This window comes from Crocuta crocuta, unplaced genomic scaffold (genome assembly GCF_008692635.1).
Source record: "Crocuta crocuta isolate KB4526 unplaced genomic scaffold, BGI_CrCroc_1.0 scaffold340, whole genome shotgun sequence".
NCBI classification, from domain to species: domain Eukaryota; kingdom Metazoa; phylum Chordata; class Mammalia; order Carnivora; family Hyaenidae; genus Crocuta; species Crocuta crocuta.
Window position 1 is genome coordinate 3,308,671 of NW_027530642.1, and position 17,650 is coordinate 3,326,320.

The 17,650-nt window shown below is 57.5% G+C and overlaps 1 protein-coding gene across 1 annotated transcript; it reads right to left on the reverse strand.

The window, feature by feature from the left end:
• Positions 1-972: 972 nt before the first annotated feature.
• SLC6A7 (solute carrier family 6 member 7) lies at positions 973-14,211 on the reverse strand. Its single transcript, XM_077769053.1, has 13 exons — positions 14,200-14,211; positions 13,863-14,046; positions 12,421-12,655; positions 11,925-12,063; positions 10,385-10,519; positions 9,033-9,136; positions 8,778-8,902; positions 7,783-7,895; positions 7,464-7,595; positions 6,893-6,992; positions 6,612-6,712; positions 6,015-6,182; positions 973-2,653 (listed from the first exon to the last, which is right to left on the reverse strand). Exons 1-13 carry the CDS (start codon positions 14,209-14,211, stop codon positions 2,444-2,446), a joined length of 1,758 nt encoding a protein of 585 aa, XP_077625179.1. The 3' UTR covers positions 973-2,443.
• Positions 14,212-17,650: the final 3,439 nt, after the last annotated feature.

Sequence of the window (17,650 nt, forward strand, 5' to 3'; positions counted from 1 at the left end):
CATGGAGAAGGGGAGCGGAGGAAGCAAGGCAGGGGAAGTGAGTCCCGGAGGGGTGAAACTCATGGGCTCCACAGACTCCTGGAATTCTCCAGACTGGGCATCTGGGAGAAGAGAAACCTGGCCTTCTAGGATCGCCCATTCTGGACTCCCAGGACCCCAGGCTGCACCCAAGGCTGGGCGAGGAGAACTCACAGGACTCTGGCCCACAGCCTGGGGTCTGTCCTAGAGAGAGCAGGGAGGGCCTGGAGAGCATGTCCTCCTGGGATGGGGCCACGGTGCTGGCTCCAGGGCCTCCGTTAGCAAGGCCAAGGCTGGAGGCCTGCCCGCTAGGGTGTGGGAAGAGGCACCTTGAGCCCTGAAGGCCATTCTTGTGCCCTCAGCAAATTAGCAAACCCACCACTTTTCCTCCACCTAGAGCCCTAAAGAGGGGCAGGAGGGGGCCTGGCCCTTTGTTAGCAGGAGTTTATTAATATCCCCAAATATGCAGCAGCCTTTCCTCCCCGCCCCCAATCAAAGCCTTGGCAAACACCTAGGCTTAGCATTTGAAAGGCCCTGGGACTCTTTTATGTGACAAGGTCCATCAGGGGCGGTGGGGGTTAGCATCAGGAAATTCTTCCAGCCTGGGAAACTCTGGGCTCCTCCCAACCCTGGTCTTCTAGCCCCAGCTACACCTGCAGGTAAGGCAGGGAAGTAGCTGGGGAAAGAGGAATCTTGAGCGTCTTCCCCTGGGTGGGCTTCAGTTTGCCCATATGTAATAATGTGGGTTAAGTTGTCTTCAAGGGCTTCCTCATCTTCACCACCCTTCCTCAGCCCACCCACCTACCATGGCCATAGCAAAATGGTAGAGGAAGGCTCCAGGAGACCCGGGGAAGCAAACAGCTGAGCCTCAGTTTCCTCATCTGTCCAACAGGAGCCGGAAAGCCCTATGCTGCCCACCTCACGGTCCTCAGCAGTAAGAAGGGATAAGCAGGATGACCTCATTGGTGTTTATTGACAACAAACCAACGGAACACATACGGGCTGGGGAGACAGCAGGAGAAAGATCGGGCACAGAGGCCGGCCCAGCTGCACGTGGGTGCCCCGCCCCGCTGGGGAGCACCGTGTGTGCGGAAGCTCTACTCAGGCATTCGCAGGCCCCACTCTCATCAGGTGACCAGGGGCCGGGGTGGAGGGCGCCCAGGACAACCCCTCCTGGGCCTGGGACTGAAGATGCAAGCCCTCTGGCCATGGGCCTGAGGAGTCAGCTGCCCTGGGCTCTCTGGCCCCACCCCCATGCCTGGCCCCAGGGACTCATGTCCTAGGGTAGGGTGGGCAGCATCAGGACCAGACAGCCACGTATGCAGACCATCTCCAAGACTCTTAGTTGCCTTGGTCGTCCACAGCCAAGGCCAAATTCCCAGCAATGCCTGGAGCTGGAGGAGACAGTGAGGGCCGCCAGGGCAGGAAGAAGGGGATGCAAAGGCTGGGGGTCCTGACTAGGACCCCTCACTGCCACCTCTCCATCTGTGTCCTCTGTCCTAATTGTGCCCAGGGCTCCCTACACCAGAGGGCGGGGGTCCAAGGTGGGAAGCTGTGGGCCCTTTTCTGGGGGGTGGGAGGGAAGTGTGGGGTCCTCCTCTTTTCCCCACCCCACCCCCTTACTCAGGCCACCGCCCCTCTTGCCTGCCCTCCACAGGCCCGCCCCCTTCACCCTGTACCCTCTGATCTACCCTGCACACTGACCCTGAAAGATATTCTATCTAAAGCATAACCAGATCATGCAAACCCCTGCCCACCCCTCGTCCCTCCTCCCCTCCCCCTCAGTCCCCCTGGACCCTGCTATAACCTGGTAACACCTTGGTCTCTGCCCCGGGCTCGAGGGGAGGCACAGGGGCTACATGGGGGCCTCCATCCCCTGCCCTCCTCTTCCTCTCTCCCTCCCAACTTGCCCCACCCTCCAGGGCCTTCAGGAAACCTGGCGGGCACCTGAGCCCACAGAGGTCCTTCTCCCGCTTGACTTGCTAACCCGTGATGCCTGGGGCCTCGTGGGCCTTGCCTTGTCCTGAGGGTCCCTGCCCAGCTCAGATTCTGGCTGTTGGAAGTGCATGGGGCGGGCTCCCCTAGAAAAGGGAGGAGTCTGGACCCTGAACAGACATGAGAAGATGCCGCCACCCGCCACATGAGAAAGGGAGCTGGTTGTCCAGTCCCCTCCGCCACGTGACCTTGGGCAAGTCCCTCCTCCCTGGCCTCAGTTCACCCATCTGCGAAACGAGGGCTGAGCTCTGAGTGGGTTTGTGCACGCGCGTGGAGAAGGTAGACGGAGGAGAGGCAGAGGCCACAGGAAAGGACTTGCACTGGGGACCAGCATCGCCGTGGCAACCTCCCACAGCCTCGGGGCCTCTAAGAACCCCGCAGGGCACAACTGCCCTTTGCGGCTGGGCAGGCTGTCCACCTGCTTCCCGTCTCACATCATAGACTCCTCCTCCTCGGCAATCTCGCGGTCCACCTCGATGGCAGTGTTCTCGAAGCTGGTGATGCCCCCGTACTTGCGCATGTGCACCATCAGTGGCTTGGGTGACTGGCTCCCCACTAGCGTGGCCACGTACATGCCAGTCCGGTTCTCCTCCAGCGACGGGCCCCAGTCCATGGCCGGTCGGCTGGCCTGCTGGAGCCGCTGCGGCAGAGCAAGGAGAGCGGTGAAAACAGCCGGTGCTGGTGGTGGAGTGCTCCTGGGGCCGGCACCAGGCGGAGACCTCACCATGTCACCCGGATCTGTCCTTGCAAGAATCCCAGGGGGCGAGTGTGGTAGCACTTCCCCAGGGGAGGAGTCACATGCCTAGATGGGAGTCCTGCTGTGCTCTAACAAGCTGGGTGGCCTGGGGGCACGGAATTTAAGCTTCCATGCTCATTTCCTCCTCTGTAAGCTGGGGGTCACGATGCCCTCACCCGCAGGCACTTAGCAGGGTGCTGGGAACAGAGTAAGGCCCAGTAGATGGCGGCTGCAATGACTGTGATCCAGGAGCCCACTCTGGGGCCCTTGCCCTAAATGCTGAGTCCTAAGGAGCTGGGAGCTTCGGGGAAGAGCCTTGAGCCGGGAGAAGCGGGACAGGACTGTCCTGAGCCTCCAAATGTCTAACATTTGGCCTCGCTCTGACTCTGCTGACCTTTCCCTCTCAGGCTCCAGTTTCCATGGGAGGAGGGAGGTGACTAAGACAATGACTAAGTCTGGACGTTCTGGGGTTCCTCCCTTTTCAGGCTTCATTCCCAAAGCCTTCTGCCTGCCCTGCAGGGAGAAGAGCCTCAGAGCCCTGAAGGCCGATGGACCACCAACATTAAGTGCAGCCTGCTGGGTGCAGATTCAAGGAGGATAACGTGTGCAGCGCCCTTGGCCGGGGGCCTAGCACGGCTCCATACTCAAAGCAAGGTGACAGTTCCTGAGCTGTTGTAGAGTACGTCAGCCCACTGCCCAGAAACTTGCCAGCTTGTCATCTCACTTGGAAGGGAACCCAAAGTGCTACCACTGCCTCCATGTCCCGGCCCCTGTCTGCCTCTCTGACGTCAGCTCCGCCCACTCTCCCTCTCCCTACACCTGCTCTGATCCAGTCTCGCCAACCCCCTTGCTGCCCTCAAACAGGCCAGCCCCTCCTGCCTCAGGGCCTTTGCGCGGATTGTCCTTCTGCCTGGAATGCTCTCCCCTTCAAAGTAGCTAGGTAGATCACCTTGTTGATCGGGTGTCTGTCCCCAGTGTGCTGCCTCTCCCCTCCCCCGCCCCCCAGAGGTCTTCCCAGCCACCCTGGCCGAAATACCACTTTCCATCATTCTCTATTCCTAAACTTGGGTTTTTTTTTCACTGGTTTTATTATTTTTTTAGTATAGCACTTACAACTACCTTCATGTATCTGTTTGTTTATTGTCTGTCTCCCCCATTAAAATTCAAGCTCCCCAAGAGCAAGGACTTAGATCTGTTCCCAGCTGCACACTAGTGCCTAGCCCAAGGCCTGAGTATCGTGAACATTTGGGCCTGCAGAGTCCCTACGTAAGGGCTGTTCTGCACATGGAGGGTGCTTAGCAGAGCCCTGCCCTCTCCCTGCTGGAGGCCAGTAGCTTCCCCTGTGCACGCTATCCTCTTACGAGAATCAAAATGCCTCCACACATTACCAAACGGCCTCCGAGGGCAAAATCACCCCTGTGAGAGTCCCTGGTGTGGAACAAAACATTCACCATGTTCCAGCCCTAAGCTAAATGTGGGCTTCTTCAATCCTCACAGTGTCCTTGGGAAAGGGGCATTGTGACTTTCATCCCCTACTCCCATAGATAGTATCTGGAAGTGAAGTTCAGCAAGGTCAGTCGACTTGCCCAAGGTCACTCAGTGGGCATCCTGGGGTCTGAGTCCATCCTAAACTTAAAATACTCTGCTTCTCTGCTTCTCATAGCTCTATGTCGGTGAGCCTCTTTTCTTCTCACAGCAACCCTTATGGGTAGGTATCACTGTCCGCACATTAAGGACAGAGGAAGCAAGGTTCAGAGAGGTGCGTTAACTTGCTTAGGGTCACACAGCTGGCAAAAGGCAGACCCCAGAAACTGTTAAAAGCCCTGGTTTCTGAAGGCGGGAGTCCAGAGCCAGGCAAGGAGCCCTGTGTAGTGCTCACCCCACAACAACATGGCCCTCTACCTGGCTGTTGGTGGCTGTGGGCTCAGGGCAGGAGGGAGGCACAGCAAAGCTTGGGAACCATGAACTTCCAGGGCGCTGGAACCCTCCACCTTAAGAAACACCCCTCTCCTCCTTTCCTTTGCAGACACCCTGGCTGTCAGGCAAGGAGGCAGGTTCCCCTTAGAAGTACAGGTGGGGCTTCTGAGGTTCAGAGAAGGCGAGGGGTTTGCTCCTAGTCACACAGCAGTTAGAGACAGAGTGGTGGCTGGACTCCAGGTCTGGCCTGTGGTCTGCGTGGCGCAGCCACAACCCACTCCTACAGGGGGAGGGCTCTGAGCCTCTCTCTAGGTGGAGATATGAAGGAGGGGTGAGGGACAACTGTGGGGCCATGGAGCTCTATGGGGGGAGGGAGAAGCAGGGAGCTGGCAGGCAGGCTGGGGGCAGTGCTTAGAGGGGCGTGGGAATCTTGATTTGTAGCCAGTTCCACTGGTGTAAATACCCCACCAAGGTCAGTTTCAAGTTATCACTGGCTTCACAACTGGCTCACGGTATCCCTGAATACTTAACAATTAGCTCTTATGAACCAGTGCTAGCTGGCTCCAGCACACATCGGATGGGATATGTCGGGTATATTTGGGGGTCCCTGGGCTCTTTCCAGGCCCCAGCAGCCTCACTCAGCTCTGCTTACTATGACAGCCTCTTGCCGCCAGAGAACTCCACACCCACGGCCTCGGAGTCCTGAGACTGCGATGAGGCTCAGAGAGGGGCAGGACACTGCAGTGGTCACACAGCATCCCAGCACACCCACTGGCCCACTCCCCTCTTCTGAGGCCTGCAGACTCCCATGCCCAAACCACTTGCATTCTCTGTGCTTTCTAGATCTCTTCACAAAGCCTGGTGTGGGCAGGGCTCCCACCACCAGCCCATTCTCAGGTCCCCCGTGGGCTGACTCAAGGAGAAGAGTGACAGGCCACCCTCCGGGGGTCCCCTTGATGTTGCCTTCTGAACCCTGAGTTTCATAGGGAAGCTTTGGGCTGGTGACTGGACTTCAGGTCCTGACCTCCGCCTGGCTCACAGTGGGACCCTGGACCATTCCTTTGGCCTCTCCCCAACACATGTGGACACAGGCCAACATCGGTGGTCTTTGGAGTGGTGTGCTCCCCCCTCAAAGGCCTCAAGTGGTACCCGGGGCCACCGGGCAGGGCCCGAAGCCCCTTGAGCCTGCCATACCCCGAGCAGGATTCACAGCTCAGGGTACTGGCTGGAAAGGCCTACTAGGCCCCGGATAAGGTGCCGGTGCAGCCGTTTTCTGTTCTAGCAGGTGGGCCCGGGGCCGGCCCCAGGTCGGGAAGGCCAAGGGCAGACAAGGGCGGGGCAGACCTACCTCCCAGAGCGAGCCCTCCTCCCGGAGCACAGCCACCAGCATGCCGGCGGGGATCATGAGGCAGGACAGCAGGCCCATCAGGATGCCCAGCAGCTCTGCCCAGGCCGGGAATCTGTAGCTGCCGTACTCTGAGGGCTGGTACTTGACGATGCTGTAGACCAGCAGGGCCTGCAGGCGGGGCCCCAGCATCACAGCGGGCTTTCGCGGGCCCCAGGGCTTGGGGCAGCCCCGGTCTGCGCCACCCGAAGGCCTGAGACAGCCCAGCTCTGAAGCACCCAGCTGTGCCTGAACCGCTCCAAGTTCAAGGCCGAGAGAGCACGGACACACGGCAACACAGAAGCCCCAAAGCCCCAGCCCTAAGGCCCTGCGGCCTGAGAACACCCCACCCGTTTTGCTGACCAAAGTTAGGGCCAGGCCTAGCGTGGCTACAACAGCTGGTGGGGACATCCAGGGGGACGGGAGTGGACCAAGGTCCTGGGGCCCACCCACCCCTCAGCCGCGACACAGGTGCACTCTTGGCCGGGGCAGCCCTACCAGCCTGAATGCCCAGAGCGGGGCCCTACTCTCAGCCCAGCAGCCTTCTTTCCCACCCGTTACCAGAAGCGTGGCCGGGGACAGGAACAGCCAGCAGGCCCGGAAGTACAGGCCCGGCTTGAAGCCCAGCATCATGTGGATGTCCCGGCAGAGCCTCTGGATGCCTGCACAGGGGAGGGGAGGAGAATGGCCCCACCGGCAGCCCCTCCCCCACCCCAGCTGCCCGCACTGGAGACCCCGGCCCTCAGGGACCAGGGACCCCGTGCGGGGTGGGGGGCTCCAGAGGAGACACCCGTCCTCCCAGGGCGGGGAGCCTCACCGCCGCCTCCCACGGCCCCTCTCACCATACACCCGGGTGACGGCGAGGCACGTGGTAATCACCACCACCATTAGCCCGAAGCTGGCGCTGTAGTCATCCAGAAGCACCAGCCAGTACATGCCCCCCTGCAACACAAGGCACAGCTCTGGGGCCCCTTCGCCTCAGTCTTGCTCCCTGCTGCCACCCCTTCTCCAGGCAAGAAGGGGGCAGGAAGCCACCAGGCCAGCGGTGACGGCACGATGACAACAGGGTGAGTACGGTCTACCTGCCGAGCCCTTTGGACACATCATCTTACTTGAGTCGCACGCCAAGCCTAGACATAGACTCCCATTTTGTTGGTGGGGAAACAGCCTCGGGGAGGGGAAGCTACTTGTCCTGAGGTCCTTCAGCAAGTGCACGAAGCCAGGGCTCATATACTTCCAAGCCGGGGCTCTGGGTCATAGACCAAGCTGCCTCTGGGGAGGGGGCCGGGGGTGGGCTGGCTTCCTCCTCAACAGGAAGAAGCAGGTAGCCCAGGGAATGCTCACAGACCTGCTGTGGGTGCCGGCCCCTGCCTCCCCCCACGGGCCGCCCGCCCACCCTGCAGCCCCACTCACGTCGGTGGTGAGGACCAGCCCCATCAGGTACATGGCCACGCAGATGAGCCCCGAGAACACAGCCTTCTTGGGCCGCAGGTAATACGGGAACTCGTCCGTCACAGCTGTCACAATGGTCTCCAGGAAGGCAAACTGGGGGGAGGGAGGGGGGTCAGAATTCCGCCCCCCCATACCCTCGTGCACAGACACACAGGTGCACACACACACAGTCACACATCTCACACAAAGACAGACATCACACATGGACACACACTGGTGCACGCCCGTCACAGATGCAAGCACACACCACAGGGGGCCCACCAGCACAAACACGGCTCACCTGGCTATCCAAGCCAAGAGTCAGGAGCATAAAGAAGAAAAGGAAGGACCAGAAGGGCGACAGAGGCAGCATGGTCATGGCCTGTGGGTAGACGACAAAGGCCAGGCCGGGGCCTGGGCCAAGGGCACGGAGAGTCAGCAGCCTAGGGCACGAGGTAGGCCGCCACACACACACCCAAACACATGTGGTCACTTACAGCCACTTGGCACACCAGTTTAGCCAAACCCAGAGGGGCACGCTAGCCACACGCTTCCAACACTTAACTCCTAGGATGCGGGCCAGCATACAGTTGGTGCTCAATAAACACAGAGTGATGAAATAAATAAATTATTAATTAATGTTATTAATTAATAATTAATTAATAAAATAAATTAGTAATAAGTGCATGAGAGGCGCCTGGGTGGCTCAGCTAGTTGATCATCCGACTCTTGATTTCAGCTCAGGTCACGATCCCAGGGCTGTGGGATCAAGCCCCACATCGGGCTCTGCGCTGAGGGTGGATCCTGCTTAAGATTCTCTCTCTCGCTCTCTCTCTCTCCCTCTCTCTCTCTCTCTCCCTGCCCTCCCCTGCTCTCTCTCTAAAATAATTTAAAAAATTAGTACACGAATAAACACAAGACCCAATATAAACCTCACTCGAACATACGTATACCGTCACTTACACAAACAACCTCACTAACACACATACTCAGACACGTCCCCTGGCACGAGACACTGATCCACATCCTCATGTGAACCCTCACTTCACTCACATAGACATCTTGACACAGGAAATGACTCACTTGGACAAACAAGGTGAGTTACTAAGATGTGACCATGCATAAGACAATCTCACACAGAAATTCATTCATCTCTAGACTCAGGTTAACACTCACCCCCCTCTGCACCCAGAGACCCGCAGAGATATGCACGCCGGACATGCCGGTCTGCAGCCTTGCCACTCCACGCGGGGCCCCCACGTCCCCTCCCCCACCAGGGCTGGCCGGCCCGCCCACCTGCTTTGGCCACTTGGTCCACGGGCACCCCCAGCTCCTGGGACATGTAGCCCAGCACGGAGAAGATGGCGAAGCCGGCCAGGATGCTGGTGACGGCGTTGCCCAGGGTGACGATGAAGGTGTCTCTGCCGGGAGAGGTCCGGGCACAGAAGTCCAGGCCACAGTGAGCTGTACCTGCCCGCGCCCCGGGAGGCCCGCCCTGGCCAGCCACTCTCCTCCCTGCTTGGGCCTCGGGGTCTGCGAGGCGGCACTGACCTATAGATGTTCTGGTGAAACGTATTGTAGGAGGCGAAAGTGAGGAGGCCCCCGAAGCCCACGCCCAGGGAGTAGAAGATCTGAAGAGCAGCTTCGATCCACACCTGCAGCAGAAAGGATGCAGATGGAGAGGGAAGGGAAGAGGGCGCACACCCGCCGCATCCAGAGGGCCAAGAGAAGGGGAGGAAGGAGGCGGTGTGAGAGAGGGTCAGCAGGCCCAGGGATGGCATGGTGAGGAGCCTGGCACACACGTGACATGGGCCGGGAGCAGACCCTGCTCCAGCACTCACACTGAAGGACTGGGCTAAGTCCCTTTCCCTCTCTGGGCCTCCATTTCCCCATCCAGGATCTAGATGATCGCTAAGCTCGGTCCAGTTCTGAAGGCAGTAGTGTCTTAGGTAAATTCTCAGTAGATTCACATCGACAAGAAGCCCGTGGAGCCCCTTTCATCCCTCCCTGGATTGGAGGGACCTGGGTTTGATTCTAGCTCCCCCACTTCCTAGCTGTATGGCTGAGGCACGCCACGTCTTCTCCCTGAGCCTCGGGTCCCTCCTCTGAAATGAGGGGATAGAGAGAGGAGCTCCCTTACAGGGTGGTGCTGAGGATCAATGACCACATATGTGCAAAGTGCTAGGGCACGGTCAGGCGGGCATCCATTAAATGAGAAATGTTAAATCCGTCAGTACCGTTGTTTCTATAATCACAACTGCCCTCCTTGGGGTTGGAAGTCAGACAGATCTGGGTTGGAATTCCAGCTCTGCCACTCCCTGTGACCTTAAGCTTATTACTCTTTGGGGTCTCAGTTTCTTCATCTGTAAAATGGGAGAATAATGTCTTCCATTTTATTTATTTATTTTGAGAGAGAGAGTGTATGCATGTGGTCGCACATGTGGGGGAGGGGCAGACAGAGATCATTCCAAGCAGGCCCCACACTGTCAGCGGGTACTGTAGGCACAGAGCCCAACAAGGGGCTCGAACTCAGGAACCATGAGATCACCACCTGAACCAAGATCAAAAGTCAGACACTTAACCGACTGAGCCACCCAGATGCCCCTTAAGGTATATATTTTTTTAGTACTCTCTATATCAAATGTGGGGCTCAAACTCACGACCCCAAGATCAAAAGTCGCACGCTCCTCCGACTGAGCCAGCTACGAGCCCCGGAGTAACTTCTGCCTCGCAGGATGGTGAAGAATAAATGAAAAAGACACACAGTGTCGAGCAAAGAGCAGAGCCTAGGGTCTGGCAGTGGGGGCCCACCACACGGAAGATTCCTACCCCCGGGCTCCTTCCTTCTACTCCCTGGCTCAGGCCTGACCCCTCCATCCGCACCCCAGCCCCAAGGGCCTCACCTTGGACGACAACAGATGGTGGAACTGAGGGGTGAGATAGAACTGGACGCCCTTCCAGGCCCCTGGGAGGGTGACTCCTCGGACCAGCAGCATAAGCAGGATGAGGTAGGGGAATGTGGCCGTGAAATATACCACCTGAGGCACAATAAGTGGGGAGAGAGGGCAGGGCTGACCTTCCTTCTACCCTGCTCCTCTCCCAGAAATCCGCACGTCACCTAACTCTCCTCCCCAGCCTTTGGGTAGGCCGAGAAGAAAAGGGCCATCACCCCTGAAGCCTCTCTCTCCTTTCCTGCGCCCCTCCCCCCGCACACAGATCCCTCCGCAAAGTCCTGTCGCCGCTTCCCAAGGCGTCCCTGACCCACCCACTCTCTCCAGCTCTGCAGCGTCCCAGTCCAGGATGCCCTTGCCCCTTGCCCCGAAGCCTTGCCTTACGGGGGCCCACGCATCCACTCCCCCTGCCCCCAGCCCAGACAAGCCCACCCGGCCTGGTCAACAGCCACTGGCCATTCCCAAATGCCCCTCCACCTGTCCCCAGACCTCCGGCCACTTCCTCAGCAAATGCCACCAGGTCTCAAGCTCGTCACTGCCCCGACTTGCACCCTGATTACTTTTTCCCTCTTTCTCATTGGTCTTGACCCTACCTTTCTAGTCTTTCTTTTGGTTCTGTTCTTCGCAGGCAACACCCCCCAGAATTTTGCGCAGGGACAGGTTCTAATTTACAAATAATTGCGTAAACCACTCGGAAGGTTTCCAGGTCTTTCTATAACAGCCTCACGGTCTTTCCCACCCTTCATAATGGCAGGTGGGCATCCGTGGCTTTGGCGTCCTCACATCCATCAGGCTCCTCCAGACCCCAGACCCCTGACTTTCCCTTGCTGGGGCTGACTCCGCTCCCAGCTCCAGAGGGGGGCGCCTGCCCAGGCCCTGCCCAGCAGAGCACCCCACCCTGCTGGCCACAGGGGCTGGTTCAAGGACAGGTACGTGACCCAGCCTACACAGTGAGACTCAGTTCCAGGATTTTTGAGAACGGAGCAAGTCCCACCTTTCACTAAGCAGGTAAGATGGAAGGCAAAAGCTGCTAAGGGGAACCCCATAAAGAATGGAGCCCGAGAAGGAAGCCAATTGGAGGAAAGCATTCCTGAGAGACCAAGAGAACCACATGCCTGACAACATCCTTTGAACCCCTGGACCCAGCCGTACCTGATGCACGCCCTCCGGACTTTCCTATTGAGTATGACCCCTGGGTTCTGGTCAGTTAACTCTGACTCATATGCCCACCTTCCAAGCATTCGACAAACACACGTGGAGCCTCTTCAAAGTGCCAAGCACTCGGTTAAGACAAACTTGAGTAACAGATCGGTCCTATCCTTGGCAAGTTTCTAGCCACCATCCGTCCTTACCTCCACATCTTTCTTCCTCCCCCTCCCCAATCCCTCCTTTCCCCCCCACCTCCCCNTCAGGCTCAATCCATGCCCTGCCTCCTCCAGGAAGCCCTCACCCCTACCAGTGCCTCAGGCCCCTAGGGCCACTAGGGCTTTACCTTGCCGGAGGACTTCACGCCCTTGAGGATACAGAGGAACACGATGACCCAGGCCAGCAGCAGGCAGAGGCAGAGGCTCCAGCGGATCTCCCCGGGACTGCCGATGCCGCGGCTGCCTTGGATGTGGAGGACATAGCGGCTGTGCGGGATGAAGATCGGAGAGTCCTCTGGTCACCCTGCCACACGCCACCCACACGGGGTAAGGCCGCGGCCAGCAAGGCTCCTGCCCCGCGGTCATCAGCGTCACGATGATCCGCCAGCACTCACTCAGCAAGATTATCCAACAGGCTGGACGGCACGATCATCCCTTCTTTCCCCTAATCCTCATAACGCCCCTCAGAAATACTGTCATCGCCCCCACGTCAAGGGCCAAACCCACATCAGAAGCCAGATATAGCGGGTAAGGTGCGCAGCTGGTCACGGAAGAGCCGGGGTTAGAACCGGCGACCAGCCTTCCGCCGGCCGCCCGGCAGCCGGGGGCCCACGGCGGCCTCACCTCCAGTACTCTTCGCTGGGGCTGACGGTGCCCGTGAGGTTGAGGGGCAGGGCTCCATTGCCGTGCTTGGAGCCTCTGTGCTCGAGGCAGAGGTCCGTGTTCCACCAGTTGCCGCAGTGCCCCCAGGGCAGGTTGCTGGTGAGGGAGGCGAAGAGGTAGAAGAGGACGTAGGCGATGATCATGTTGTAGTAGATGGCCACCAAGCCTACGATGAGCAGCATGGCCGCGCCGGCACCTGGGGGGCAGGGGGAGGCGAGTGGGGGCTGCCCTCAGGCCAAGGCCTCCTGCAGGCCAGGCTGCCGCGCGGCCTCCGGAAGCCATCCCCTCTCTGAGCTTCACTCCCCCCTCTGCCTAGAGCTTGGGGGGGGGGGAAGGGGGGCNCCACTCAGAGAGAACAACAGTTCTGAGGATAAAGTCATTCCAGAGATATCTGTGGCCGCTCCAGCCCAACCTCAAGGAGGGAGCCTGTCCCAGCAGAAAATGACGTTGGTACCCAGAGAGAAACAGAACCGGGAACCAGGGAAAGGGAGAGCCAAGAGAAATGTGGCCATGAGCAAGCTGCTACAGCATCAGAGGCCAGCTACGGCCCTACACTTCCCGGTCACAGCAATTCATCGTTTCCTTGCCTCCTCTGCTCCTATTTGGATTTCTGTCACTCTGCCAATAGGTGTTTCTTCAGTGAGTTTGACAGAAACAGGAAGAGGCTTCGAGGGCGGGTGGGAGCACAATGGCTCTGGGGAAGGCAGTCCTGGGGGTGGAATGTTGGGTCAGCCACCAGATGACCCTGGACAAGAAACTTGGCCTCCCCAAGCCTTGGCCGTCAGATCAGGACACCGGTGCCTGCCCGGGAGGGCTGTCATCAGGGTTCCATGAGAGAACACCAAGCCGGGGGCCTGGCAGATGCTGTGTTCAACCCCAGCTACTGTTAATGAGACACAGAAGAGTCACTTGATGGCGAAGCAGGGACACAGAAGATGTGTTTAAGGTGGGAGAGACTTCACGTCTGCAGTCTGAATGAAAGGGACCAGGAGAGGAGGACACACCAAAGATTTGAGAGTGGGAAGGACACCTGATGAGTGAGGTGCTGGAGGGGGTGGGGAAGAGGAGGGGATGGGAGAGCTCTGAAAGCACAGCGATTGCTGACAGGCAGACAGAGGTTGCTACCAGGAGCAGAGGCAGCCTCTCTGCCCATCTCTCAGGGCTCAGGAAGGGCCAAGGCTTTGGGGGAGAGCTGAGGGAATCCTCACAGGGCATGAGAGAGACAGAGGAGGGGATGGGTGATGAAAAAAAGACAACGCAGAGGGAGGGAGGGAGCTTCTTCCAGCCCCGTGTCACTGCTTTCAATTCTGCCCAAGGTCACGTACGAGATGGTGGCCAAGGCCACTTAAAACCTCACTCCACCCCAAGCCTTGTGCCCCTCAAGCAGGCCCTTGGGCCCCTACCTCCTCCGTTGGTGTAGGCTCGGTAGGGGAAGCGCCACACATTCCCCAGGCCCACACAGTAGCCGATGCAGGAGAGCAGGAAGTCCAGTTTGCCCGTCCAGTTCCCCCGGTCGGCGGCAAAGTCCACATCCAGGTCTATATCACCCTGGTCACTGGGGGTCATCAGCAGGTCTGGGGTAATGGGCTGCCAGTAAGAGAGACCCATGGGGTGAGGGATAAAGGTGAGGCCAGGCTGGAATTGGAACATGTCCCGCCCCAAACCAAAATAAGAATATAACATCAAACAGGGCTAAATGCAAAGATACTCTCCTGGCTGGGGAAAACCAACCACCCTCACCTGGGCGAACATGGGCACATGCAGGAGCTTCTCCGGGAACCACAAACTGATGAGGCCAGAAGGGTGGCGCAGGCACTAAGAAGGCAGCCTGGATCTTAGTTTGGTTCACACAGAGGTCAAACCAAAGGACGGTCCCATGTTAATGACGATGATAATGATGATCTTAATGATGGTTATCCTGTATTGAGCTCTTACTACGTGCTCGGTGCACTAAACGTTTCACCTGATTTCATTCTCAAAATAACTCTATGAGCTAAGTAAGTACTTGTCGAAGCACCACTTCAATCCTGAGGAATATCGAGGCTCAGGGAGGTGTCAGGACAGACGCAAGGTTTTAGGGGGCTGGCTGGCGGAGGGCTAGGTCTCAGGCCCAGAGCCTCCCAACATGGGGGCCCATGTCTTCAACTGTTGGTGCTGGCCTTTTTTTTTTTTTCAATGTTTTAAAATTTTTATTTATTTTTGAAAGCGAGAACGAGAGTGCAAGTGGGGGAGGGGCAGAGAGAGAGGGACACACAGAATCTGAAGCAGGCTCCAGGCTCCAAGCTGTCAGCACAGAGCCCGATGCAGAGCTCGAACCTACTAACTGTGAGATCATGACCTGAGGCGAAGCCGGATGTTAAACCGACCCAGCCGCCCAGGTACCCCTGTGTGCTGGCCTTTTTTTTTTAATTTTTTAAAAATTTTGTTTATTTTTGAGAGAGAGAGATTATGAGCAGGAGAGGGCCAGAGAGAAAGGGGAACACAGAATCTGAAACAGGCTCCAAGCTCTGAGCTGGCTGTCAGCACAGAGCCCGATGCAGGGCTTGAACCCACAAACTGTGAGATCATGACCTGAGCTGAAGCCAGACGCTCAACTGACCCAGCCACCCAGGTGCCCCTGGGTGCTGGCCTGTTGCTGCTCTATTCTGGGCACCATATTTTAAGAAAGACACAGACAGCTTGGAGCACGTTCACAGGGCAGGTGGCCAGATGGGAAGGTGTTCAGAAGTAGTCACGGAGGACAGGGGAAGAAGTGGGGGCCCTTAGCATAGAAAGAAGGGGACTTGGACTGAGGGAGGAACTGAATTCATACTCTGGTGGCTCAGGGAGGCCTATGGAGGGCTGTGAATTTTAGTTCATGAGCAGAAAGAGGCTACTGAGTTCTGATCTATCTCAGAACGTCATAATCTTCCTGTCGTTACAGGAGAGATACGTGCACAGAGGGGAACAGAAACCCTTAGGGACACAGAGTGGTCCCTAAGATCCCTTCCTGCACTTCCAGGAGGGCCGGGAAGTGCCCTGGGGATTCTCCCACCAGACTGGGGCTGGGAATGGAGGCCCTCCTCCAGCTGCTTAGAATGCTGGCCCTGGGGATGGTAGTAAGGCTAAGCTGAGGGCCTGCAGGGGAGCCCAAAGATGCCAGGATAACTATCTGAAATTCAGGGAGCAGTTCCCTAAGTGTCTCCTGGAATGGGTCAGAAGAAAGGGACAGCCACACCCCTCCTGCTTGCCTCTGAAATTCAGACCCAGCGCAGAGAAGGATGGAGCTGCGAAGAAGGTAGGTTATAGAATAGCATCATGGTTTGGAGAGAGGAGAAAGAATGCCCCGCCTCCTGCTCAGCAATGGTTGTGGGAGAACAGTGATATCCCTGGGCTGGGAGTCAGGAGACTACAATCCCAGTCCCAGGTCTGTGCCACTTCATGGTGTGACTTTAGGAAAGAGTTTTCGGAGCCTCCGTTCCCTCATCCAGACACAGAGGGGATGGATTGAACACATCAGTGTTTCCAAAAACACATCCCTTTGGGTGTTCATAGGTGCTAAGTGTGGCAAAAAGGAATCTTGAGTCAAAGAAGTTTGGGGGGGGGTGGCCTGGATGGCTCAGGTGGCTAAGCATCAGACCCTTGATTGTGGCTCGGGTCATGATCTCACGGTTTGTGAGTTTGAGCCCCGAGTTGGTCTCTATGCAGGTATCGCTGACAACGCAGAGCCTGCTTCAGGTTCTCTCTCTGCCCTCCCCCTCCCCACACTCTCCAGGCATGTGCATCCTCTCTCACTTTCAAAATAAATAAGTAAACTTAAAAAAAAAGAAGAAGAAGTTTGGGAAACTCTGGGTTAACACAAAGCAAAAGTTTTCTTTACTGCAGGACTTGTCAGATCCTTTAATGGACCTTTAATGGACCAATCACCCACTGTGATTCTCCAAATAGGGACTAGAACACACAGTATTCTGCAATTCTGTTTAAGAAAAGGGTTGTAAGAAACTAGTGTGCTAAGTTTTACTCAGAGAAATGTAGGTCTATCTACTAGTCTTCTGGCTCTAATGGTCTGTGAGGGAGGCTTCACCAGACATTTACAGGGGTTGAAGACCAGATCAGATCGTAGCACAGGGACTCAGTGATGAGTTATTTTTTTTCCCCTAAAATTCCCCTTCCTGGCACCAGCCAGGTAGGTGTCTACACATAAATTAGTTGGTGACAGAGGAGGCTTTGCAGGGATAAGGATGGTGAAGGGAGAGCGCAGGTGTCACAGGACTGGAGGTGTCTGGCTGCGGTGACAGGGTCAGAGCAATGGGTTCAGGTGACAGAATGGGGGTAACAGCACTGCGGTGACTCTCATTGACAGCGGCAACCACAGTAACGATCCTGCCAGAGGCTGGCTATTGGCCAGAGGGGCAGTGGTAACAAGGACATCATCACTGGCGATGGCGATAATGATGAAAAGCGTGAAAAAGCCACTTCTGCAGTAATTGGGCTTGCGGTGATCTCAGACACGCTGGGCTGAGGGTGGCAGCGGCCCCCAGACCCATCTGAAGTCCGCTCCTGCCCCTCCGATGCCCCTTTCCACAAGGTCCCTCCCCAGCTGGGACCCCTGGCCTTCTGGAATCACCCCTGCCAGGTGAGCTCCAGGAGGGACGGAGGAGCAGCTAGTTAACACTGGCCCCTGAAATGGGGTAGTGTGACAGGCCAGTCACTGTGTGACACCCGCCCCCCACCCTGTTCAGGCCAGCTGGCAGGAGGGCCCAGTAATGAGGTTCCTCTGATCTCTCCTGAGAAGCTGCTGCCCTTTCTCTGCTCACAGTCCCGGCTCTCTGTTTCCATGGCGACAAGAGTTCTAGGAGCAGGATGCTGCCAGCTCTTCGGTCCCCCACCTCCCCCAATCAGGGGGAAGCCTGCTCCGGCTCCAGGGACAGGGGATTGGGTCCTCCAGAGATGAGCCTATCTGGAGCCCCCAACCCCACCATGGATGAATCCCAGGAGGCTGGGGCAGCCCTAGGGGATGGCTGGGTGACAGGCAACTAAATCAATGGGGCAGGGTTGGAAGCTTAATGAGTCGCTTCACACTTCCGCCTGTGTGTGAAGCTCCCACCCCCNCTAGTGGTGGCAGGGACCGGAGGAGGTTAGCCTGCCCCAAGCCGAGGCTCTCAGACCTTCTTCAGGATGAGAGAGAGACAATGGAAATGTGGAGTCTAAC

Coding starts and splice junctions, on each gene's coding strand:
- SLC6A7 (XM_077769053.1), bottom strand. Junction 12,064..12,420: donor CCCAGCGAAGAGTACTGGAG/GTGAGGCCGCCG, acceptor CATCCCGCACAG/CCGCTATGTCCTCCACATCC. Junction 7,596..7,782: donor CTCTTGGCTTGGATAGCCAG/GTGAGCCGTGTT, acceptor CCCTCCCCCCAG/TTTGCCTTCCTGGAGACCAT.